Source organism: Lycorma delicatula, chromosome 1 (genome assembly GCF_047948215.1).
Source record: "Lycorma delicatula isolate Av1 chromosome 1, ASM4794821v1, whole genome shotgun sequence".
In the NCBI taxonomy this organism is placed as follows: domain Eukaryota; kingdom Metazoa; phylum Arthropoda; class Insecta; order Hemiptera; family Fulgoridae; genus Lycorma; species Lycorma delicatula.
The window spans coordinates 344,372,222-344,396,670 of record NC_134455.1 but is presented as its reverse complement, the minus strand read 5'-3'; the positions used below and the strand labels follow the sequence as shown (position 1 = coordinate 344,396,670).

The 24,449-nt window shown below is 47.5% G+C and overlaps 9 protein-coding genes across 9 annotated transcripts; 4 read left to right on the top strand and 5 right to left on the bottom strand.

The window, feature by feature from the left end:
* The first annotated feature begins 4,288 nt into the window (after positions 1-4,288).
* Positions 4,289-4,881, top strand: LOC142334378 (histone H2A). The gene has a single exon (XM_075382358.1). It carries the CDS (start codon positions 4,328-4,330, stop codon positions 4,700-4,702), a length of 375 nt encoding a protein of 124 aa, XP_075238473.1. The 5' UTR covers positions 4,289-4,327; the 3' UTR covers positions 4,703-4,881.
* Positions 4,882-5,474: 593 nt separating this feature from the next.
* On the bottom strand, positions 5,475-6,109 carry LOC142334412 (histone H4). The gene has a single exon (XM_075382392.1). The coding sequence runs from the start codon at positions 5,985-5,987 to the stop codon at positions 5,676-5,678; it is 312 nt and encodes a 103-aa protein (XP_075238507.1). The 5' UTR covers positions 5,988-6,109; the 3' UTR covers positions 5,475-5,675.
* A 107-nt stretch (positions 6,110-6,216) lies between these two features.
* Positions 6,217-6,792, top strand: LOC142334373 (histone H3). The gene has a single exon (XM_075382353.1). The coding sequence runs from the start codon at positions 6,290-6,292 to the stop codon at positions 6,698-6,700; it is 411 nt and encodes a 136-aa protein (XP_075238468.1). The 5' UTR covers positions 6,217-6,289; the 3' UTR covers positions 6,701-6,792.
* A 1,033-nt stretch (positions 6,793-7,825) lies between these two features.
* LOC142334366 (histone H1-like) lies at positions 7,826-8,559 on the bottom strand. Its single transcript, XM_075382345.1, has one exon. The coding sequence runs from the start codon at positions 8,486-8,488 to the stop codon at positions 7,889-7,891; it is 600 nt and encodes a 199-aa protein (XP_075238460.1). The 5' UTR covers positions 8,489-8,559; the 3' UTR covers positions 7,826-7,888.
* A 9,117-nt stretch (positions 8,560-17,676) lies between these two features.
* Positions 17,677-18,625, bottom strand: LOC142334391 (histone H2B). The gene has a single exon (XM_075382371.1). It carries the CDS (start codon positions 18,532-18,534, stop codon positions 18,163-18,165), a length of 372 nt encoding a protein of 123 aa, XP_075238486.1. The 5' UTR covers positions 18,535-18,625; the 3' UTR covers positions 17,677-18,162.
* A 304-nt stretch (positions 18,626-18,929) lies between these two features.
* Positions 18,930-19,522, top strand: LOC142334381 (histone H2A). Its single transcript, XM_075382360.1, has one exon. The coding sequence runs from the start codon at positions 18,969-18,971 to the stop codon at positions 19,341-19,343; it is 375 nt and encodes a 124-aa protein (XP_075238475.1). The 5' UTR covers positions 18,930-18,968; the 3' UTR covers positions 19,344-19,522.
* A 569-nt stretch (positions 19,523-20,091) lies between these two features.
* On the bottom strand, positions 20,092-20,739 carry LOC142334407 (histone H4). The gene has a single exon (XM_075382387.1). It carries the CDS (start codon positions 20,615-20,617, stop codon positions 20,306-20,308), a length of 312 nt encoding a protein of 103 aa, XP_075238502.1. The 5' UTR covers positions 20,618-20,739; the 3' UTR covers positions 20,092-20,305.
* Positions 20,740-20,846: 107 nt separating this feature from the next.
* On the top strand, positions 20,847-21,422 carry LOC142318394 (histone H3). Its single transcript, XM_075354977.1, has one exon. It carries the CDS (start codon positions 20,920-20,922, stop codon positions 21,328-21,330), a length of 411 nt encoding a protein of 136 aa, XP_075211092.1. The 5' UTR covers positions 20,847-20,919; the 3' UTR covers positions 21,331-21,422.
* Positions 21,423-22,450: 1,028 nt separating this feature from the next.
* Positions 22,451-23,184, bottom strand: LOC142334369 (histone H1-like). The gene has a single exon (XM_075382348.1). It carries the CDS (start codon positions 23,111-23,113, stop codon positions 22,514-22,516), a length of 600 nt encoding a protein of 199 aa, XP_075238463.1. The 5' UTR covers positions 23,114-23,184; the 3' UTR covers positions 22,451-22,513.
* Between the last annotated feature and the right edge of the window lie 1,265 nt (positions 23,185-24,449).

Here is a 24,449-nt window from a genome sequence, read left to right as displayed (position 1 = left end):
AACATCACGGCCACCGATTTTTCACCGTTGACCCTGATTCTCCACATGTCGAGCCACGGTTCCACTAAGTCCAGCTGCCTTTGGAGCCTCCGGACCGCGTAATCCACATTTGCGGATTCGTAGAAATATGCCGTGTCGTCTGCGTAAAGGGCCGTTTTGACCCCTTCCGACAGCGGCATATCGTTCACGTACAAAGTGTACATGAACGGGGAAAGTACTGCTCCTTGGGGAACCCCAGCGGCTATTTCTCTGGTAGAGGAAATCGTTTCCCCTACGCGCACGACAAAATGTCGGTCTAGTAGATATGACCGCATCAGTCTGACATAGCGGTACGGGATCGCCGATCGCGCTAGCTTATAAAGCAGCCCGCTATGCCAAACTTTGTCAAAGGCCTTGGCCACATCCAGAAAAACGGCTGCAGTCACCCGTTTCCTGTTCAGGCCTCCGACAAGGTCATCTATTATTTTTACCAGTTGGAGGGTAGTTGAGTGACCCTCCCTGAACCCAAATTGCTCGGGCCGCACTTCTCCCTCCATGTATCGCCTCAGTTTTTCGAGAAAAATCCTCTCGAACAACTTAGACAATACCGGTGACAGGGAGATTGGCCTATAATTCCGTGGGAAAAGTAAACTTTTCCCCGGTTTGGGTAAACATACGACTTTGGCCGTTTTCCAACAATTCGGGAAATATCCAACGTACAAAATGGACGTGAATATCACCGAAATTGCTGTAATCACGGAGGCCGGTATGTTCCGGAATGCACGGGCGCTGATCCCGTCGACACCCGGGGCCTTGTCGGGGCTTGTGGCCTTAATGGCTGCGGAAACTTCCGCTTCAGTGACTTGGTCAATCTCTAGAGGGGCGTCCTCCACCTGTGAGAAATAATCTACAAGAAAGGATTCCACCTCGGTTGTGTGCTCGTCGTTCGGGGAGGGAGGGGGGTTTGGAGTGAACTGCTCCTCCAAGGTATCGGCGAATACCTCGGCCCTCTCCGCCTCCGAGTATGCAAGAAAACCTCGCTGCCCCACAACCGGATGGCGAGGCTTCTTCCCTTCTCGCAGTCTCCTGTTCAACCTGAACACCGAGGAGATGTCGTCAGAGACCGAGGCGAGGTATTCGTTCCACGAATCCTCTCGATGGCTTTTTAGCAGTTGTTTTACCCTGTCCGTTTGATTATAAAAGGCCCGCTTATCAGCGGGGGACAGGGTGATTCGATATCTCCTCCTCAATCGTCGTTTCTCCGTTATGGCTTCGGAGATATGAGGAGGGAGGTCGTTTCGAACAACTGCTCGAGTCTTGGCCGATGAGCTGCCTGCCAGGGCCTCGGTCATTGACGACGTGACGCGCCCGACAGTGTCGTCGATTTCCTCCGGGGTGTTCAGGAGCTCAGGATTTACCGGCCTGTACTCCCGCTGGAGGGTTTCGTAGAACCTTTTCCAGTTAACTGACCTTCGGGGTATAGGCGGGGGATCTCGGCCACCCCCTGCCTGACCTAGTTCCAACAGGACAGGGGAATGGTCCGAGCTGAGGTCTTCTATCGTTTCAATCATGAATGGGAGGGTACCCCCCTTCATGACTGCGATATCCAGCACATCAGGCCTACATCTGCCTGTTTGATGCACGAACGTTGGCACCTCAGGGCCTACGACGACCAAGCGGCGGGCTCTCGCCCTTTCGTACAGCAATCTGCCATTTGGATTTGTCAGATTGCTGTTCCATGACACGTGTTTGGCATTGAGGTCGCCCATGAGTATCATGGGCCCATCCCAATTTTCCAGCACGGCATCCAGATCTGCGCCGGTTACCGCGTCGTTCGGCTTGCTATAAGCCGAAACCAGCCGATACACCGTGCCCAGATGCTCCACATGCACACACGTTTGCTCCATCACGTTTGTATGAAGAACAACGCGCGTATGCATGTGGCGTCTGTGGACTAAAACCGCAGTTCCTCCAGAGGAGCGAGATCCGGGTCGAACTGGCCTATCCGTCCTATATGTAAAATAGTTCCGAAGGGTCAGTTGCTTGTTTGGGTTCAAGCACGTCTCAGACAACAGTATCACGTCTATCAGTAGATCCTCGGCCAGACGGCATAGTTCCTCCGTCCGGCCTACTACTGAGTTGGCGTTCCACTGCAAGAGTCTGAGGGTGGGCCTAACCATACCTGGACAGTACAGTCATGAGGCACTCTATTAAGGACTGAATACAGTCCTTCAGAGATTTTGCCTGGAGCAGGCGTGGCAAAACCATCATGATATCTGGCAGGATATCCTTCACTGTCATCTGTGACAGGAAGTCCCTGCCAGTGGTCTCCAACGGGGTAGCCGGTTTCGGATTTCCGCTGGGGGTGCCTTTTGGCGCGGCCGCCCTTTTGGTGGGGCGCGGGGCCACAGGGGCCGCGGTGTTTTTAACAGCCTGCTTGGCCTTCCCAGCCGGAGCAGGCTTTGCCTTTCCCGTCGAGGAAGGCTTGGCCTTCTTCGCCGGGGCCGGCTTTGTCGCCGCCTTTTGTTTTACCACCTTCTTGGTGGTCGCCGCCGGTTTTGGCTTGGCGGGTGTTGGGGAGGGTACCTCCCCTTTTTTCACCACCGCCTTGGCCACAGGTGCCGGCACCTCCGGTTTGGGGGCTGATATTCCCCCACCGGCAACACGGGCCCAGCTGCGGCCGTCAACAGTCGCGGGCTTTTTAATACCCTTGACCCTGTTGACCTGCTCCTTATAATAAGGGCAGCCCCGGTAATTGGCCGGGTGAGGCCCCTTGCAATTAACGCATGAGGCTGGTTCCTCACGCGGCTTAACGCATGTGGCAGTGTCGTGGTCCCCACCACACTTGACACATTGCTGGGCCCTCTGGCAGTAATTGGACGAGTGTCCAAATTTCTGGCATCTGTGGCACTGGGGTGGCCCCCCTCGTGACACAAACGCAGTCACTGCGACCTTGCAGTAAAAAAGACTGCCAAGGTCGTAGATGGTACGGGCCGAAGGGGTCCTTTTAAGGGCCACAAGGCAGGTCGGGGTTTCCCGACCGTCCCTCGTGAGGAGCTTCTTAGCTGAAACTACCTCATAGCCAAGGGAGGTCAGTTCCTCCCTTATTTCCTCCGGGGCAGCCCCATAGGGGATCCCCCGTATAACTACCTTCAGCTCCCTATCCTTCGGGAGCTGAAAGGAGTGAAAGGCGATTCCCTTTGAGTGCAGGAAACTCTGCACCGCCCGGTAATCCGCCTCGCTGCCTAGCTGCAGCCTGATCGACAGCCCGGTGCTTTTCGCCACCAGGCGTCCCCCGATCCGCGACTTAATATCGCGCGCTAACGCTGGCCACTCCTTTGGGCAGTCCAGCATAATTGGCGGGATTTTCTCCCGCCTGACGGCAGCAGGCTGTGATGGGGCCCCATCACCAGCCTGCGGGTTGGCGGCTGCTGCAGCCTTGCTGCAGCCCGCTACGGGCTCCACCTCCATGGGAGGCGCGGAGTTCCGGCGTTTCTGGCGCTTCCTAGCGCCGGACCCGCCTTCCTCTCCACCGTCGGACAGTTCCGGGGTGGGAGAACGGGGTGGGGGAGGCCTTATTTTTCCTTCCATGAAGGAGAAAATAAAACACCAAAGAAAATAAAGAAATTAAAATTTAAAATTAAGTCTTATGCTAGCACTACACTTCCTGGAAAACACTGACAAGAAATACAAAAGAAGATATAACCTGTAGACCTAAATAGGTACAGATTAAATCTAACAATTTAAAATAAAATTATTTTATAGCTATCACAATAGTTCAATATAATAGGCTATTAACCTAATGTAATACTAATGACTTCTTAGAAAGTTCACTTTACATTTTGAATAAACAAATAAAAGAGAAATAAAAGATTATGCTATTCTTAACTGAAAGCAGGTAGCTGGCGGCCCGGCTGGTGTCCTCGCAGACCCTTCTCACATTGTCTGTCGACGCAGGTAGAAGTCCTGTTGAACACCTGGCTAGACTGGTAACGACTCACAATTCACAGAGCACAAAGAGATCCTTCCACAAGCAAAGCCAAGGATAGAATCCCCACCTCCGACCAATCGTGTGGCCTTCATTAAAGTTTATATATAAACTTGGCGGACCGTATAGGAAACGCCAAAATTGCGGATACCGTTAACTTTTAAGGTGCCCCGACCAATGGCGGTCGAGGAACCGAAACAGCTGGCTGAACTGACCAATCGAAAGGTTTCGCCGCGACGACGGCAACGGTGAGCCCAATAGTGGTCGGTGCTTGAAACCGTAAATAGAGTCAGACCGACGGCCGTCGGGTCATTCCTTCGTGTTTGTTCATTCCAAGTTCACAGCAGCAGCAGCCAAACGATGTCAGGTCGCGGAAAGGGTGGTAAAGTGAAGGGAAAGGCAAAGTCGCGGTCTTCCCGCGCCGGTCTTCAATTCCCGGTGGGCAGAATCCACCGTCTTCTCAGGAAGGGCAACTACGCAGAACGTGTCGGAGCGGGCGCTCCGGTCTACCTGGCTGCCGTCATGGAATATTTGGCTGCGGAAGTATTGGAGTTGGCAGGAAACGCGGCCAGGGACAACAAGAAAACTCGTATCATCCCGAGGCACTTGCAGTTGGCCATCCGCAATGACGAGGAGTTAAACAAGCTTTTGTCCGGGGTCACCATCGCACAAGGTGGTGTCTTGCCGAACATTCAAGCCGTGCTTCTGCCGAAGAAGACCGAGAAGAAAGCTTAAGAAGCGCTCTAATCACCGGTCCGATACTTCACAAACAATCGTCAGACAAATTAAAACGGCCCTTTTAAGGGCCACCATGTTTGAAAAGGTTTAAAAAAAAAAGGCTTGTTGAACTGGCGTGCATAAATGATGATTAAATTCTTTTAAAGTAAAACAACACACAGTTGGGTGGATGTGGATACATACATATAAATAATACATACACATTTAAATTAATTTCCCCCCTACATACATAGTTAGTATAATAATAGAGGTTGTAAGGTAGGTCCTGGTGAGAACGTACTTTTTAACCGCTACGAACCTGTTGAGGTCCCAAACATATATATATATATATATATGCACGAATGCGGCATGCTATTTATTTTTAATCACCGTTCACACCGGCCGGTCCGTCCAAGGGAATGAATACAAAAAAAAAAAAAAAGAAGAAAATCAATCAATCATATTATATTGAATGGGAAGTTAACAACAACACATCGTACAGTATACTACTACTACTACTACTACTAACTAACTAAGAAGTTGTATTGCTTGTGTACCTTCCTTCTTCAATTTTCGTAAGCTCAACAACAAACACAAGTACAAAATGTAGTAGTTATTGTAAATTTCTCTCTCTTCCTTAGTAGTAAGTAGTGTTCTGACGACGATCCACATGGATATAAAAAACCTACACGCGGATTAATTCATTTTAAATCTTAAAAGTAAAAAAAAAAGTACACACACACACATCATCAATCATCATACATATATATACTTCTTTTTTTCTCTCTCTCTCTCTTTTGCTGCCAGTCAAACAAATATTTTATCTCACAGGTAAGGTAAAAGTAAATTGTATCATCAAATTAATTCTTCTTCTTAGTTGATGATGATTTACACATAAAGATAAGACTACTATTTTATTAACCTCTTGGTTGGTGGGTGGCCCTTAAAAGGGCCGTTTTAATATTCGTAGACCAGCGGGAACGGTGACCGCTTAACCGCCGAAGCCGTACAGAGTTCTGCCTTGCCTCTTCAGCGCGTACACCACGTCCATGGCGGTTACAGTTTTCCTCTTTGCGTGTTCGGTGTAAGTGACTGCGTCTCTGATTACGTTCTCGAGGAACACTTTAAGTACTCCTCTGGTCTCTTCGTATATGAGACCTGAGATACGTTTCACACCGCCGCGGCGGGCCAGACGCCTGATGGCCGGCTTGGTGATGCCCTGGATGTTGTCTCGCAGGACCTTGCGGTGACGCTTGGCTCCGCCTTTGCCCAAACCTTTACCTCCTTTCCCGCGACCGGTCATAGCAGCAGCTTAACTTCAAATGACGAGCAAAAAACTTGTTTCTCAGCGAGCAGGTCAGTCGATCTGAAGCCGCCGTCCCGGTATCCCTCACTTTTATGCTCTCTTAAGGCCGCGTGATTGGGCAGTCGAGGCGGCCAATAGGAGCGGCCCATTTTGACCAATCACGTGAGACCGAGCCGGCAATAAATACCGGTCCCGTTTACTTTCTAGGGCATTGCTTTCTGTGCATCCGAACAGGAGGTCTTAACAGCGTGAATTTGTAAACCAGCAGCAGCACCGACTAGTTATTGCCGTCAGGAAAAATGGCCCGTACCAAGCAGACCGCCCGCAAATCCACCGGTGGCAAAGCTCCCAGGAAGCAGCTGGCGACCAAGGCGGCACGCAAGAGCGCCCCGGCCACCGGCGGCGTGAAGAAACCTCATCGCTACAGGCCTGGAACTGTCGCCCTCCGTGAGATCCGTAGATACCAGAAGAGCACGGAGCTACTCATACGCAAGCTGCCGTTCCAGCGGCTGGTACGTGAGATAGCGCAGGACTTCAAGACCGATCTCCGGTTCCAGAGTTCCGCCGTCATGGCTCTGCAGGAAGCCAGCGAGGCTTATCTGGTCGGGCTGTTTGAAGACACAAATCTGTGCGCCATCCACGCCAAACGTGTGACAATTATGCCGAAAGACATCCAGCTGGCTCGTCGTATTCGCGGAGAGAGAGCTTAATTTGAGGTGGCGTATACGTACGGTCCGCGCGCACTACTACCATCATATTCAAAATCTTTACAACGGCCCTTTTCAGGGCCACAATTTTTAATGCGAGGTTTTTTAAATGTTGTGGTTGGTTCTTTTTTTTTTTTTTTCGGCCGAAGAGAAAAGAAAAAAAAAAAAAACCACCAATGTTATTCTGTTTTCCATATATATAAAACTGCAAAGAAAAAATTATTCCAATATTCACAACCCAACACATATATATATATATATATAGTAGTAGATAGAGAGAGTATAGTAAAATAATGATAATTTTCTATCTTCACCGGGTTGGGGGTTGTTTTCTTCAATCAAAGAAGGAGGGCCTGGCTGGGCTGGACTTAGAGGTACAGACAGGGTTACTTTCGGTGGGAATTTGGGGGAAAAAAAACACAACCAACAACACCCCCTATATTATAATAAGTTCTTTATTTTGTTTGTCATAATTTCATATATATATAATATACATATATTTCTTGCTGTTTGTTGTTTTATTTAACCACCCACCGAGTTCAGAGGCAATTGCCACCATATATATATGACGGACGATGAGAAAGAAGGAGGAGTTAGCGTGGCGGGAGGGAGGGAGGGAAGGTTAGAGAGAGAGAGAGAGAGAGAGATTGATGTGTGTGAAAATTACCGGGATTCGAAGCTCCCGTGTATGAAAAAAAAAAAGGGGGCCGAGAGCCGCCGCCTACACACATATAATATATGGCGGCATACATAATATATATGCCGCCGGCCCGGCATACGGATTTTATGGGAGAGATGAAAATATTTGTGTATGTGTATAATAACACAAAACAAAATAATACAAGATCGACCCGTTTGTGCGGGGGGGTGTAATTTACTAATAAATAAAAATATAAAAGTTCCAAAAAAAAAATCTCTCCTGTATAATTATAAATAATGCCTATCCGGGGGGGGAGAGAGATATACTATACTACGGACGGTCCACACGTTCCGTCCGTGTGATAATTTAATGACGGACAGAGAGGGGATCTTTGTCCGCCCCACTTTTCTTTGGCTCGGCACAGCACCGAAACATGATGAGGCAAAATATTATTTTTACACGTATAACGAAAAAACCTCATACGTTGGTGGCGGCCCTGAAAAGGGCCATTTGTTAATAATTTACGTACAGTAAAATAATAATTTTACTGTTTACTTCTTCTTTCCAGCGGCTGCTTTCTTGGGCGACTTTGGTTTCTTCACTGCTGCCTTCTTCGGCTTCGGAGACTTTGGTTTCTTGGTCGGCGGCTTGGACACCTTTTTCGCCTTCGATGGAGACTTCGGTTTCGGGGCGGCCGCCTTCTTCGCAGAAGCGCTCTTCGGTTTGCTGGCTGCTGCGGCTTTCTTCGGTTTCGGCTTCGGAGCGGACGGTTTCTTAGCCGGGGCGGCTTTGCCTTCGCCCTTCACTGATATCTTGAAAGAGCCGGACGCTCCTTTACCTTTCGGCTGCGTGAGGGCGCCTGCCGCGACCGCCGTTTTCAGATATTTCTTGATGAACGGGGCCAACTTTTCGGCGTCTACCTTGTAGTTGGCTGCTATGTACTTCTTTATCGCCTGCAGAGAAGATCCGCCGCGCTCTTTGAGACCGGCGATCGCCGCGTTGACCATATCGGCTGTCGGCGGGTGCGCCGGCTTAGACCTCGGCTTCTTCGAACCGCCTGCTTTGGATGCCGCCTTTTTCCCTGGAGCTGCCTTGGCCGGAGTTGTCGCTGTGGCGACGGGAGCTGAAGCTGTAGCGGTGCTGTCTGACATGATGATGATGATGATGCTGCTGCTGTTGCTGTTGTGCGGATCGGATGATAACGCTGGTATGAAACGGTATATATCCCGTAAACCTAAAGCCAAGGAATGGAATGGAATGCAAAGGTGGCAGGAGTCTATTACTCCCTACTTTATCGCAGAGCCTGGACAGAGTCCCTTGCTGCTGGATCTTTCTAATCGGGCTTGTTTTTAAAAGGGTCACTTTTAGTCTCGGTTCTTATTTTTCAATTTTTGTATATTATTATTATAGTGAATTTAAGACGGATTTAATTGCATTCCAATTCCGTTGTTATACCAGCGTTACCGAACCCATTTTATGGGCCGACCGCGGAAGGCTAGGCTTATAAAGCCTGTCCTCCCGACGTAATTCCCCTTCAGACCGTCCACTGAAGTCCTTTCGGTGCTAACTCTTTAATAGGCTAGCAGGAATACGCCACAACGGGGCACTATCTGTGAGGAGGGAGCAATGCGTCCCCTTTTCCGGAGGAGTCGCAATTGCTGGGTTATTTGGTCTGATTGTAAGTTTGAGTTAGGAGAGGTTGTTAAGAAGCTCTTCATCCGCTTCTGGTATGGCTGCCCTTCAGGACGAATCTCTGCTGGGCTCTGTTCCGGACTCCAGTCCGTGATGTTGAGACGAGTGGCTGGTCTTCCTTCTTCTTCATCTTCTCCCTCTTCTTCTCCCGAAGACCTCTTCTTTCTTCTTTGGCCTGCACTTTCCAAGAATTGGTAGTAACCGAAGTTACATACCGTTAACCTTGTAATTCCCGAAGCCCCGAAGGGCTGAACGGGGGAAAGTGCAGGTTTCTTCGCTCTTCTGTGCTGTCAGTGGCTGCTGGGCAGGTCGCTGCTGGGTAGGTGGCTGCTGGGCAGGTGGCTGCTGGGCCGGTGGCTGCTGGGCAGGTGGCTACTGGGCTTGCGACTGCTGGGCTGATGGCTGCTGGGCTCGTTCCCTCTTTCTTCTTTCTTGAAAGGAAAGGAAGGTAATAGGGAACTTACAAATGGTGATACCTATTCGCGATCGCGGTTTTGGGGCGGCGATTTTTGTGGAAGAAGTAAACAGTAAATATTCACTCCACGTAATTATTAACCTTCAGACACACGTGTGTCTGAGAAGGGGTTGGGGGGACCGCGTGGCCGCAGTGAAGAAACCATTTGTTTTGAGGTGGCTGTTGGTATCTGCAACAGAAGAAGCAGAACACACACACGAAAAAAAAAAAAAAAAAAAAAAAAAAAAAAATCTTAATTATAACTTTCTTTCGGCTGGCGGGATGAGACGGCACGTCGAGTCGTTCCACATCCACGTTTCTCCCGTTTCTGAAACAAGAGAAACAGAACAAAACACGCAAAAAAAAAAAAAAAAAAAAAAAAAAAAAAAAAAAAAAAAAAAAAAAAAAAAAAAAAATTTATAAATTTAGACCGCGTTTTTGTTGTATTCGCGACTTACCGTATTTGAAGTCTTCAAATTATATAACTCGCGAAAAACTAATCACTCGCGACCCCGGAAACGCGTCTGACGCACTATTCCGTTTATGGCTCATGCGATATGGAGGCCCCTAAGCCTGGTTTGTCGATTTTCGGCTACCGCACCGCACCATCACGGTGGTTCGTCCAGTACGGCGTGAGGCCGCTTCCTTACACCTGTCGGAGTTGGGTCCTCTCTGCAGATGTCCCGAAGATGACTGTGTTCGGACACAGCCGCTCTCCCGAACAGTCTGCGCGCCTGCGCCACCCCCACCTCGGACACGGATTGAAATCTCGCATCAGATCGGAGAGTGGCGTTCCTGACGAACCACGGAGCTCCAAAGATCGTCCGCAACGCTATGTTTTGGACGGCCTCGATCTTCTTTTGAAGCGAGGAGCTCAACACTGCCCCCCATGCCGGGTAAGCATATGTCAGAATCGGCAGTACGTACAGCCGAAAAATGAGCAGCTTAGTTGCCAGTGGGTACGGGCTGGCACTGTTCAGCACTGGGTATAGCGAGGCTCTGGCGGCCTTAGCCCTTCGGGTCGCATAATTGACATGCTCGTCGAAGGTAAGCCGCCTGTCCAACACCACCCCCAGGTACTTAACTGTTTTCTCAAAAGGGATTTTCTCCCCTGAGATTTCCAGCTCTCTGGTCGGTTTTCGTGTCTTGCATGTGAACATCACGGCCACCGATTTTTCACCGTTGACCCTGATTCTCCACATGTCGAGCCACGGTTCCACTAAGTCCAGCTGCCTTTGGAGCCTCCGGACCGCGTAATCCACATTTGCGGATTCGTAGAAATATGCCGTGTCGTCTGCGTAAAGGGCCGTTTTGACCCCTTCCGACAGCGGCATATCGTTCACGTACAAAGTGTACATGAACGGGGAAAGTACTGCTCCTTGGGGAACCCCAGCGGCTATTTCTCTGGTAGAGGAAATCGTTTCCCCTACGCGCACGACAAAATGTCGGTCTAGTAGATATGACCGCATCAGTCTGACATAGCGGTACGGGATCGCCGATCGCGCTAGCTTATAAAGCAGCCCGCTATGCCAAACTTTGTCAAAGGCCTTGGCCACATCCAGAAAAACGGCTGCAGTCACCCGTTTCCTGTTCAGGCCTCCGACAAGGTCATCTATTATTTTTACCAGTTGGAGGGTAGTTGAGTGACCCTCCCTGAACCCAAATTGCTCGGGCCGCACTTCTCCCTCCATGTATCGCCTCAGTTTTTCGAGAAAAATCCTCTCGAACAACTTAGACAATACCGGTAACAGGGAGATTGGCCTATAATTCCGTGGGAAAAGTAAACTTTTCCCCGGTTTGGGTAAACATACGACTTTGGCCGTTTTCCAACAATTCGGGAAATATCCAACGTACAAAATGGACGTGAATATCACCGAAATTGCTGTAATCACGGAGGCCGGTATGTTCCGGAATGCACGGGCGCTGATCCCGTCGACACCCGGGGCCTTGTCGGGGCTTGTGGCCTTAATGGCTGCGGAAACTTCCGCTTCAGTGACTTGGTCAATCTCTAGAGGGGCGTCCTCCACCTGTGAGAAATAATCTACAAGAAAGGATTCCACCTCGGTTGTGTGCTCGTCGTTCGGGGAGGGAGGGGGGTTTGGAGTGAACTGCTCCTCCAAGGTATCGGCGAATACCTCGGCCCTCTCCGCCTCCGAGTATGCAAGAAAACCTCGCTGCCCCACAACCGGATGGCGAGGCTTTTTCCCTTCTCGCAGTCTCCTGTTCAACCTGAACACCGAGGAGATGTCGTCAGAGACCGAGGCGAGGTATTCGTTCCACGAATCCTCTCGATGGCTTTTTAGCAGTTGTTTTACCCTGTCCGTTTGATTATAAAAGGCCCGCTTATCAGCGGGGGACAGGGTGATTCGATATCTCCTCCTCAATCGTCGTTTCTCCGTTATGGCTTCGGAGATATGAGGAGGGAGGTCGTTTCGAACAACTGCTCGAGTCTTGGCCGATGAGCTGCCTGCCAGGGCCTCGGTCATTGACGACGTGACGCGCCCGACAGTGTCGTCGATTTCCTCCGGGGTGTTCAGGAGCTCAGGATTTACCGGCCTGTACTCCCGCTGGAGGGTTTCGTAGAACCTTTTCCAGTTAACTGACCTTCGGGGTATAGGCGGGGGATCTCGGCCACCCCCTGCCTGACCTAGTTCCAACAGGACAGGGGAATGGTCCGAGCTGAGGTCTTCTATCGTTTCAATCATGAATGGGAGGGTACGCCCCTTCATGACTGCGATATCCAGCACGTCAGGCCTAGATCTGCCTGAGCGATGCACGAACGTGGGCACCTCAGGGCCTACGACGACCAAGCGGCGGGCTCTCGCCCTTCCATGACACGTGTTTGGCATTGAGGTCGCCCATGAGTATCATGGGCCCATCCCAATTTTCCAGCACGGCATCCAGATCTGCGCCGGTTACCGCGTCGTTCGGCTTGCTATAAGCCGAAACCAGCCGATACACCGTGCCCAGATGCTCCACATGCACACACGTTTGCTCCATCACGTTTGTATGAAGAACAACGCGCGTATGCATGTGGCGTCTGTGGACTAAAACCGCAGTTCCTCCAGAGGAGTGAGATCCGGGTCGAACTGGCCTATCCGTCCTATATGTAAAATAGTTCCGAAGGGTCAGTTGCTTGTTTGGGTTCAAGCACGTCTCAGACAACAGTATCACGTCTATCAGTAGATCCTCGGCCAGACGGCATAGTTCCTCCTTCCGGCCTACTACTGAGTTGGCGTTCCACTGCAAGAGTCTGAGGGTGGGCCTAACCATACCTGGACAGTACAGTCATGAGGCACTCTATTAAGGACTGAATACAGTCCTTGAGAGATTTTGCCTGGAGCAGGCGTGGCAAAACCGTCATGATATCTGGCAGGATATCCTTCACTGTCATCTGCGACAGGAAGTCCCTGCCAGTGGTCTCCAACGGGGTAGCCGGTTTCGGATTGCCGCTGGGGGTGCCTTTTGGCGCGGCCGCCCTTTTGGTGGGGCGCGGGGCCACAGGGGCCGCGGTGTTTTTAACAGCCTGCTTGGCCTTCCCAGCCGGAGCAGGCTTTGCCTTTCCCGTCGAGGAAGGCTTGGCCTTCTTCGCCGGGGCCGGCTTTGTCGCCGCCTTTTGTTTTACCACCTTCTTGGTGGTCGCCGCCGGTTTTGGCTTGGCGGGTGTTGGGGAGGGTACCTCCCCTTTTTTCACCACCGCCTTGGCCACAGGTGCCGGCACCTCCGGTTTGGGGGCTGATATTCCCCCACCGGCAACACGGGCCCAGCTGCGGCCGTCTAAAGTCGCGGGCTTTTTAATACCCTTGACCCTGTTGACCTGCTCCTTATAATAAGGGCAGCCCCGGTAATTGGCCGGGTGAGGCCCCTTGCAATTAACGCATGAGGCTGGTTCCTCACGCGGCTTAACGCATGTGGCAGTGTCGTGGTCCCCACCCCACTTGACACATTGCTGGGCCCTCTGGCAGTAATTGGACGAGTGTCCAAATTTCTGGCATCTGTGGCACTGGGGTGGCCCCCCTCGTGACACAAACGCAGTCACTGCGACCTTGCAGTAAAAAAGACTGCCAAGGTCGTAGATGGTACGGGCCGAAGGGGTCCTTTTAAGGGCCACAAGGCAGGTCGGGGTTTCCCGACCGTCCCTCGTGAGGAGCTTCTTAGCTGAAACTACCTCATAGCCAAGGGAGGTCAGTTCCTCCCTTATTTCCTCCGGGGCAGCCCCATAGGGGATCCCCCGTATAACCACCTTCAGCTCCCGATCCTTTGGGAGCTGGAAGGAGTGGAAGGCGATTCCCTTGGAGTGCAGGAAACTCTGCACCGCCCGGTAATCTGCCTCGCTGCCCAGCTGCAGCCTGATGGAAAGCCCGGTGCTTTTTGCCACCAGGCGTCCCCCGATACGCGACTTAATGTCGCGCGCTAATGCTGGCCACTCCTTAGGGCAGTCCAGCATAATTGGCGGGATTTTCTCCCGCCTTACGGTAGCAGGCTGTGATGGGGCCCCATCATCAGCCTGCGGGTTGGCGGCTGCTGCAGCCTTGCTGCAGCCCGCTACGGGCTCCGCCTCCATAGGAGGCGCGGAGTTCCGGCGTTTCTGGCGCTTCCTAGCGCCAGACCCGCTTTCCTCTCCACCGTCGGATAGTTCCGGGGTGGGAGAACGGGGTGGAGGAGGCCTTATTTTTCCTTCCATGAAGGAGAAAATACAACCAAAAATTTAGAAATTTAAAATTAAAAATTAAAACTAGCACTTCTTAGAACTACACTTCCTGAAATAACAAAATATACAAGAAATAATAATAACAATGGAAAGTTAGTCTTTCCTTTTATATAGAATAATTTAAAATTAAATTATTCTATATGGCTTAACAATAGACCTATACAAAATTTGTATAGGCTATTAAATGTATTATTAACGACTTAGCAAAGTTCAATTTACATAATACAATAGTTCTTTAGAAATAAAATCTATTATAGACTTAGCTGAATGGAGAACAATAGCCTGCTATACAGGCAGGTGCGGCACAGCGGTTGTCCTAACAGCACTCCTCTACATGGTCGGTCAGGTAGCCAGTCGATCCAGGTATAAAGTACTGCAGAAGCCGGTTCCTAGTAGCACTGCACAGAGACACTATAATTCACGTCCTTTCACTTCAGAAGCCAAGGAAGGAATCCCCTCCCTAAAGCCAATGGAAAATTATTACTATATACGTTAGTTTGGCGGACTTTAAAGGGAGCAGCGACTTTGGCTGCTAGCACGTCACCCCGGCCATCACTGAATCGTGCTTACACCGTTCGTTCGGCGCGCGTTTTCTCCTTTAACTTGCGATCTTTATCGACGTACACGGTTCGGTTTCGTAAACGACATTCCGGGCTGCAGTAGTGACGAGCTAAACGTTAGATTTCAGCCCGTACGGGAGCTTAAATGGTACCGAAATCCCGGACACATCCCGAACCGGCGTGGTCGCACCGCCGTAAAACCGTTTAAAAATCGTAAATACCGGTGGCAATATTTGTATATAGCACCCGCGTCCAAGTTAAACATCCCGTTGTTTCTTTCGATTCGTTTTTGCGACGATACGTGTGCGAATTCAATCTTTTTGCGATGTATATGTCCGAGCGTCAAAGTACGACGGTTAGACAACATCCCCATCACTGTTTTCATACACAGTAATAGTTTTCATCGGATTCTATGCGATTATTAATAATCTGACGGATATAAACTAATGACGGTCGTACGGTAACTTTCAGTTTTTCTATAACATCAACCGTTGGGGGAAAATAAGAGTGGGATAAAAATAAAGTAGCTCGAATTATACGTACGCTTTGCGTTAGCCTGAAGTGAAGAGAGAGACTCCTGCCGGCCGACCCGTTTGCACAACGCGCGATATGCAAGCATACGATTGTAGACGTGTAGACGTTTGGACGTGTTTGACGTTAACAGGAGCGCTGGAAAGAAAAACAAAAAAGATATAAATCCAAATTAAAAAAAAAAAAAAAACAAAACAAAAAACGTACATACAACAATTCTGCATAAATACAAAACATATAACCGGTGGTTTCTGCCCCACTCGGTATATATATATATATATATATATATATATATATATGTCACATACACACGTACATGCGCAGGCTTACGGGCACAGGTTAATGGCTTAATGTCTTACGAATAAAAAGCGTCGGGGAGGGAAAGAAAAGAAAAAAAAAACCAAAAAAAAATTCGGGCCGCCTCTCTTAACCGACCGGACGCGAATCACTTTTGCATTAAGTTTGTGTTTTCTTTTTTTCGCTGTCCGCGTACATTTAATACACGTTTAATTAAAGATCGGTCGGTCGCGCGGTTTTCGTTCACGTTAACAAGAGTTAAGTGTACCCGGACCCCTTCCGTACGGTAATTTTAAGGTACATTCACTTCAGGTTGTATACGTATAACTACGCCGCCACCAAGTACATTTGGAAAAATGCGACCGAAGATCCGAATTTCATTGAAATAGCCGTTGAAATTTTATTTATTATTATTATTATTTATTTTTTTTGTCTTTTTATATATACATCTATCTATCTATCTATCTATCTATCTATCTATCTATCTATCTATCTATCTATCTATCTATCTATCTATCTATCTGATTTCATTTGTTCCGATACTCGGAGATTTCGCCGTTGCATGGAGTATAAAATCATAAAATGTAATTTAATAAGAAAAAAAGTAAATAATAAGAAGACCGCCCCTACCTACCGCAGGCATTCACTCACTCGGTCGTTCTTTCTCACTCACTCACTCACTCACTCTCTCTCTCTCTCTCTCTCTCTCTCTCTCTCTCTCTCTCTCTCTCTAAGGCTAAATAATATGTCTCATGTTGGGTTGTATTGTAACGTGGTTGTTGTACCCTGAAAATCTCATCTAATTATCTTTAGCGGTGTTGTGGAAACGTTTTCTTATATCCTGGAAAGAAAAAATGAAAATTATTTATTGAAATACTATATCACATTAGGATAAATTTTTATAACCTTTTTTTTTGTTGGTTGATATTTATTAGATTTTCCTAAATCTAATTATGCATACAGCGCCTTCATCGCTTTCACCATAATTAAACCGGGTTCTCTGCGACATAAACAAGACGGTTGTGAAATGAAAGCGGTTAATGGTATATTTCAATTATATATATATATCACGCAAATTAACGCCATTTATTGTGAAATGTGTTAAAAATATTAACGCTGAAAAAAAAAAAAAAAGAAGAAGAAACGACGTGATGACAACAAAGTTGTTTTTATTCACTTTCTCCTAGCATTGGTTGGTTATTCTTGAATATTGGAGAAAGATAGTATATTAAAAAATCTTACAAAATAAAAAACTCCATTTTATAATATAAATTCTGGTCGGTTGAATTTTTTTTTTTTTGTTTAATTTACCCAAAGGAAATTATGTGCCCCACCACATGCAGATATTGACCCCAAACCCCTTTACCAACCAGCGAATTGCCCCATCCACGCGAGTCTATGCCAGGTTTCATGGAAAGTAAATAAAATGAAAACTTAGCGGAACATTTATGGTCACTTCTATTATACGAGCACTTAAATTGAATTTATTTGATAAATAGATCAATTTGTATGTAATTAAAGTTATTTTTTACGATTTTTTTTGTTTTTGTTTTACACATCAGTAATCAATCTCTCTTTTAATGTACAAGTTCAGGAAATCGATTAATCTAAATTCAGGAAAGCAGTCTAATTATTAGAAAATCAGCTATGCTTTGCCGTTATGTAAGTAACGGCTTGCAAAACACAAAAAAAAAAAAAAATGAAACAGTATTATGATGAAGATGAGTAGCAGTAGTAGTAGTAGTAGTAGTAGTAGTAGTAGTAGTAGTAGTAGCAGTAGTAGTAGTAGTAGTAGGCGGTGAAGAAAGAAGAAGAAGAGGAGGAGGAGGAGGAGGAGGAGCAGTAGTAGTTAGTTGGATTTTGAAAAGTAACCGGAATCTATCATCCCGTTTGTTAGTGTGTATTTTGTGCAATGGCGCGCACGCGCTACCACTCACTCGACAACCGCCCCTACCTCAAGGTCATTCCCTGTGTGTGTGTGTGTGATGGGTAAGTAATAATAATATGTCAAGTGAAATGATTTTCTGGTTTGCGGCGGTTTTTTTTTTCGCGGATAGCGGGCGGTGGGGGGTGTTTGAGTTGTTGGTGCGGTATAATGCCTGCCGATATCAACATTTTTTTCCAGATAGCTCAGTATACATGCAATTTCTTCATTTTGAGTCAACAACTGCAACGTAGGCCGGCGCCAGAAAATAAATTTTTTTCGCAAATTATAATTGAGGTTAAAAACATTATTTGTTGCGTTCTTTGCTTTGGGCAAGATGTGTGAATTTCCCTCCCCCCCCTGAAACCATGGTAACGAAGCGTTTTAATTACACTTACACATTTGTTCATTTTTTTTTTTTTACCTTAAAGGAAAACTGCAATAGTAAGGTAAGGAAAATGTTTTTTCTTTTTCTATTTACATATCTCGTGTTACGGAGTACATACATTTTATTATTTATGTACATAAAAAAGCAATTTATATGCCTGTACAATAAGCAAAGAACCAAAATGTTTTTAACCTCAATTATAATGTGGTGGCCCTTAAAAGGGCCGTTTATATTTAGTACATGGCCTATTGTAACCAGCTCCATCCGCTTACTTAGAGCTCGTGTATTTGGTTACGGCCTTGGTGCCTTCGCTGACAGCGTGTTTGGCCAATTCACCGGGCAACAGAAGCCGTACGGCGGTCTGGATCTCCCTGCTGGTGATTGTGGACCGCTTGTTGTAGTGGGCGAGCCTGGAAGCCTCGGCCGCGATGCGCTCGAATATATCGTTAACGAAGCTGTTCATGATGCTCATCGCCTTAGAGGAGATGCCGGTGTCAGGATGGACCTGCTTCAACACTTTGTAGATGTACACCGCGTAGCTTTCCTTCCTCTTGCGTTTCTTTTTCTTGTCTCCCTTGGCGATGTTCTTTTGCGCCTTGCCGGCCTTCTTGGCCGCTTTACCGCTGGTCTTAGGTGGCATGATGCTTTGAATTTGGTGGAACGCAGGTACGGAAGGACCTATTTATGATAGAAATCGGTATTTTTGCTCCCAATAAGACCGGCCCGTCGAAAAGAAATTCCCTTTTCCCACGAATGACGAGGCTGCAAACAACGTATGGCAACTTGCCGACCAATCGTGTGGCCTTCATTAAAGTTTATATATAAACTTGGCGGACCGTATAGGAAACGCCAAAATTGCGGATACCGTTAACTTTTAAGGTGCCCCGACCAATGGCGGTCGAGGAACCGAAACAGCTGGCTGAACTGACCAATCGAAAGGTTTCGCCGCGACGACGGCAACGGTGAGCCCAATAGTGGTCGGTGCTTGAAACCGTAAATAGAGTCAGACCGACGGCCGTCGGGTCATTCCTTCGTGTTTGTTCATTCCAAGTTCACAGCAGCAGCAGCCAAACGATGTCAGGTCGCGGAAAGGGTGGTAAAGTGAAGGGAAAGGCAAAGTCGCGGTCTTCCCGCGCCGGTCTTCAATTCCCGGTGGGCAGAATCCACCGTCTTCTCAGGAAGGGCAACTACGCAGAACGTGTCGGAGCGGGCGCTCCGGTCTACCTGGCTGCCGTCATGGAATATTTGGCTGCGGAAGTATTGGAGTTGGCAGGAAACGCGGCCAGGGACAACAAGAAAACTCGTATCATCCCGAGGCACTTGCAGTTGGCCATCCGCAATGACGAGGAGTTAAACAAGCTTTTGTCCGGGGTCACCATCGCACAAGGTGGTGTCTTGCCGAACATTCAAGCCGTGCTTCTGCCGAAGAAGACCGAGAAGAAAGCTTAAGAAGCGCTCTAATCACCGGTCCGATACTTCACAAACAATCGTCAGACAAATTAAAACGGCCCTTTTAAGGGCCACCATGTTTGAAAAGGTTTAAAAAAAAAAGGCTTGTTGAACTGGCGTGCATAAATGATGATTAAATTCTTTTAAAGTAAAACAACACACAGTTGGGTGGATGTGGATACATACATATAAATAATACATACACATTTAAATTAATTTCCCCCCTACATACATAGTTAGTATAATAATAGAGGTTGTAAGGTAGGTCCTGGTGAGAACGTACTTTTTAACCGCTACGAACCTGTTGAGGTCCCAAACATATATATATATATATGCACGAATGCGGCATGCTATTTATTTTTAATCACCGTTCACACCGGCCGGTCCGTCCAAGGGAATGAATACAAAAAAAAAAAAAAAGAAGAAAATCAATCAATCATATTATATTGAATGGGAAGTTAACAACAACACATCGTACAGTATACTACTACTACTACTACTAACTAACTAAGAAGTTGTATTGCTTGTGTACCTTCCTTCTTCAATTTTCGTAAGCTCAACAACAAACACAAGTACAAAATGTAGTAGTTATTGTAAATTTCTCTCTCTTCCTTAGTAGTAAGTAGTGTTCTGACGACGATCCACATGGATATAAAAAACCTACACGCGGATTAATTCATTTTAAATCTTAAAAGTAAAAAAAAAAGTACACACACACACATCATCAATCATCATACATATACTTCTTTTTTTCTCTCTCTCTCTCTTTTGCTGCCAGTCAAACAAATATTTTATCTCACAGGTAAGGTAAAAGTAAATTGTATCATCAAATTAATTCTTCTTCTTAGTTGATGATGATTTACACATAAAGATAAGACTACTATTTTATTAACCTCTTGGTTGGTGGGTGGCCCTTAAAAGGGCCGTTTTAATATTCGTAGACCAGCGGGAACGGTGACCGCTTAACCGCCGAAGCCGTACAGAGTTCTGCCTTGCCTCTTCAGCGCGTACACCACGTCCATGGCGGTTACAGTTTTCCTCTTTGCGTGTTCGGTGTAAGTGACTGCGTCTCTGATTACGTTCTCGAGGAACACTTTAAGTACTCCTCTGGTCTCTTCGTATATGAGACCTGAGATACGTTTCACACCGCCGCGGCGGGCCAGACGCCTGATGGCCGGCTTGGTGATGCCCTGGATGTTGTCTCGCAGGACCTTGCGGTGACGCTTGGCTCCGCCTTTGCCCAAACCTTTACCTCCTTTCCCGCGACCGGTCATAGCAGCAGCTTAACTTCAAATGACGAGCAAAAAACTTGTTTCTCAGCGAGCAGGTCAGTCGATCTGAAGCCGCCGTCCCGGTATCCCTCACTTTTATGCTCTCTTAAGGCCGCGTGATTGGGCAGTCGAGGCGGCCAATAGGAGCGGCCCATTTTGACCAATCACGTGAGACCGAGCCGGCAATAAATACCGGTCCCGTTTACTTTCTAGGGCATTGCTTTCTGTGCATCCGAACAGGAGGTCTTAACAGCGTGAATTTGTAAACCAGCAGCAGCACCGACTAGTTATTGCCGTCAGGAAAAATGGCCCGTACCAAGCAGACCGCCCGCAAATCCACCGGTGGCAAAGCTCCCAGGAAGCAGCTGGCGACCAAGGCGGCACGCAAGAGCGCCCCGGCCACCGGCGGCGTGAAGAAACCTCATCGCTACAGGCCTGGAACTGTCGCCCTCCGTGAGATCCGTAGATACCAGAAGAGCACGGAGCTACTCATACGCAAGCTGCCGTTCCAGCGGCTGGTACGTGAGATAGCGCAGGACTTCAAGACCGATCTCCGGTTCCAGAGTTCCGCCGTCATGGCTCTGCAGGAAGCCAGCGAGGCTTATCTGGTCGGGCTGTTTGAAGACACAAATCTGTGCGCCATCCACGCCAAACGTGTGACAATTATGCCGAAAGACATCCAGCTGGCTCGTCGTATTCGCGGAGAGAGAGCTTAATTTGAGGTGGCGTATACGTACGGTCCGCGCGCACTACTACCATCATATTCAAAATCTTTACAACGGCCCTTTTCAGGGCCACAATTTTTAATGCGAGGTTTTTTAAATGTTGTGGTTGGTTCTTTTTTTTTTTTTTCGGCCGAAGAGAAAAGAAAAAAAAAAAAACCACCAATGTTATTCTGTTTTCCATATATATAAAACTGCAAAGAAAAAATTATTCCAATATTCACAACCCAACACATATATATATATATATAGTAGTAGATAGAGAGAGTATAGTAAAATAATGATAATTTTCTATCTTCACCGGGTTGGGGGTTGTTTTCTTCAATCAAAGAAGGAGGGCCTGGCTGGGCTGGACTTAGAGGTACAGACAGGGTTACTTTCGGTGGGAATTTGGGGGAAAAAAAACACAACCAACAACACCCCCTATATTATAATAAGTTCTTTATTTTGTTTGTCATAATTTCATATATATATAATATACATATATTTCTTGCTGTTTGTTGTTTTATTTAACCACCCACCGAGTTCAGAGGCAATTGCCACCATATATATATGACGGACGATGAGAAAGAAGGAGGAGTTAGCGGGGCGGGAGGGAGGGAGGGAAGGTTAGAGAGAGAGAGAGGGAGAGAGATTGATGTGTGTGAAAATTACCGGGATTCGAAGCTCCCGTGTATGAAAAAAAAAAGGGGGCCGAGAGCCGCCGCCTACACACATATAATATATGGCGGCATACATAATATATATGCCGCCGGCCCGGCATACGGATTTTATGGGAGAGATGAAAATATTTGTGTATGTGTATAATAACACAAAACAAAATAATACAAGATCGACCCGTTTGTGCGGGGGGGTGTAATTTACTAATAAATAAAAATATAAAAGTTCCAAAAAAAAAATCTCTCCTGTATAATTATAAATAATGCCTATCCGGGGGGGGAGAGAGATATACTATACTACGGACGGTCCACACGTTCCGTCCGTGTGATAATTTAATGACGGACAGAGAGGGGATCTTTGTCCGCCCCACTTTTCTTTGGCTCGGCACAGCACCGAAACATGATGAGGCAAAATATTATTTTTACACGTATAACGAAAAAACCTCATACGTTGGTGGCGGCCCTGAAAAGGGCCATTTGTTAATAATTTACGTACAGTAAAATAATAATTTTACTGTTTACTTCTTCTTTCCAGCGGCTGCTTTCTTGGGCGACTTTGGTTTCTTCACTGCTGCCTTCTTCGGCTTCGGAGACTTTGGTTTCTTGGTCGGCGGCTTGGACACCTTTTTCGCCTTCGATGGAGACTTCGGTTTCGGGGCGGCCGCCTTCTTCGCAGAAGCGCTCTTCGGTTTGCTGGCTGCTGCGGCTTTCTTCGGTTTCGGCTTCGGAGCGGACGGTTTCTTAGCCGGGGCGGCTTTGCCTTCGCCCTTCACTGATATCTTGAAAGAGCCGGACGCTCCTTTACCTTTCGGCTGCGTGAGGGCGCCTGCCGCGACCGCCGTTTTCAGATATTTCTTGATGAACGGGGCCAACTTTTCGGCGTCTACCTTGTAGTTGGCTGCTATGTACTTCTTTATCGCCTGCAGAGAAGATCCGCCGCGCTCTTTGAGACCGGCGATCGCCGCGTTGACCATATCGGCTGTCGGCGGGTGCGCCGGCTTAGACCTCGGCTTCTTCGAACCGCCTGCTTTGGATGCCGCCTTTTTCCCTGGAGCTGCCTTGGCCGGAGTTGTCGCTGTGGCGACGGGAGCTGAAGCTGTAGCGGTGCTGTCTGACATGATGATGATGATGATGCTGCTGCTGTTGCTGTTGTGCGGATCGGATGATAACGCTGGTATGAAACGGTATATATCCCGTAAACCTAAAGCCAATGGAAAATTATTACTATATACGTTAGTTTGGCGGACTTTAAAGGGAGCAGCGACTTTGGCTGCTAGCACGTCACCCCGGCCATCACTGAATCGTGCTTACACCGTTCGTTCGGCGCGCGTTTTCTCCTTTAACTTGCGATCTTTATCGACGTACACGGTTCGGTTTCGTAAACGACATTCCGGGCTGCAGTAGTGACGAGCTAAACGTTAGATTTCAGCCCGTACGGGAGCTTAAATGGTACCGAAATCCCGGACACATCCCGAACCGGCGTGGTCGCACCGCCGTAAAACCGTTTAAAAATCGTAAATACCGGTGGCAATATTTGTATATAGCACCCGCGTCCAAGTTAAACATCCCGTTGTTTCTTTCGATTCGTTTTTGCGACGATACGTGTGCGAATTCAATCTTTTTGCGATGTATATGTCCGAGCGTCAAAGTACGACGGTTAGACAACATCCCCATCACTGTTTTCATACACAGTAATAGTTTTCATCGGATTCTATGCGATTATTATTAATCTGACGGATATAAACTAATGACGGTCGTACGGTAACTTTCAGTTTTTCTATAACATCAACCGTTGGGGGAAAATAAGAGTGGGATAAAAATAAAGTAGCTCGAATTATACGTACGCTTTGCGTTAGCCTGAAGTGAAGAGAGAGACTCCTGCCGGCCGACCCGTTTGCACAACGCGCGATATGCAAGCATACGATTGTAGACGTGTAGACGTTTGGACGTGTTTGACGTTAACAGGAGCGCTGGAAAGAAAAACAAAAAAGATATAAATCCAAATTAAAAAAAAAAAAAAAACAAAACAAAAAACGTACATACAACAATTCTGCATAAATACAAAACATATAACCGGTGGTTTCTGCCCCACTCGGTATATATATATATATATATATATATATGTCACATACACACGTACATGCGCAGGCTTACGGGCACAGGTTAATGGCTTAATGTCTTACGAATAAAAAGCGTCGGGGAGGGAAAGAAAAGAAAAAAAAAACCAAAAAAAAATTCGGGCCGCCTCTCTTAACCGACCGGACGCGAATCACTTTTGCATTAAGTTTGTGTTTTCTTTTTTTCGCTGTCCGCGTACATTTAATACACGTTTAATTAAAGATCGGTCGGTCGCGCGGTTTTCGTTCACGTTAACAAGAGTTAAGTGTACCCGGACCCCTTCCGTACGGTAATTTTAAGGTACATTCACTTCAGGTTGTATACGTATAACTACGC

Bases quoted from the DNA above. Each gene is read 5' to 3' on its own strand.
- LOC142334407 (XM_075382387.1), bottom strand. From the start codon at position 20,617: ATGACCGGTCGCGGGAAAGGAGGTAAAGGTTTGGGCAAAGGCGGAGCC.
- LOC142334378 (XM_075382358.1), top strand. From the start codon at position 4,328: ATGTCAGGTCGCGGAAAGGGTGGTAAAGTGAAGGGAAAGGCAAAGTCG.
- LOC142334373 (XM_075382353.1), top strand. From the start codon at position 6,290: ATGGCCCGTACCAAGCAGACCGCCCGCAAATCCACCGGTGGCAAAGCT.
- LOC142334412 (XM_075382392.1), bottom strand. From the start codon at position 5,987: ATGACCGGTCGCGGGAAAGGAGGTAAAGGTTTGGGCAAAGGCGGAGCC.
- LOC142334381 (XM_075382360.1), top strand. From the start codon at position 18,969: ATGTCAGGTCGCGGAAAGGGTGGTAAAGTGAAGGGAAAGGCAAAGTCG.
- LOC142334369 (XM_075382348.1), bottom strand. From the start codon at position 23,113: ATGTCAGACAGCACCGCTACAGCTTCAGCTCCCGTCGCCACAGCGACA.
- LOC142318394 (XM_075354977.1), top strand. From the start codon at position 20,920: ATGGCCCGTACCAAGCAGACCGCCCGCAAATCCACCGGTGGCAAAGCT.
- LOC142334366 (XM_075382345.1), bottom strand. From the start codon at position 8,488: ATGTCAGACAGCACCGCTACAGCTTCAGCTCCCGTCGCCACAGCGACA.
- LOC142334391 (XM_075382371.1), bottom strand. From the start codon at position 18,534: ATGCCACCTAAGACCAGCGGTAAAGCGGCCAAGAAGGCCGGCAAGGCG.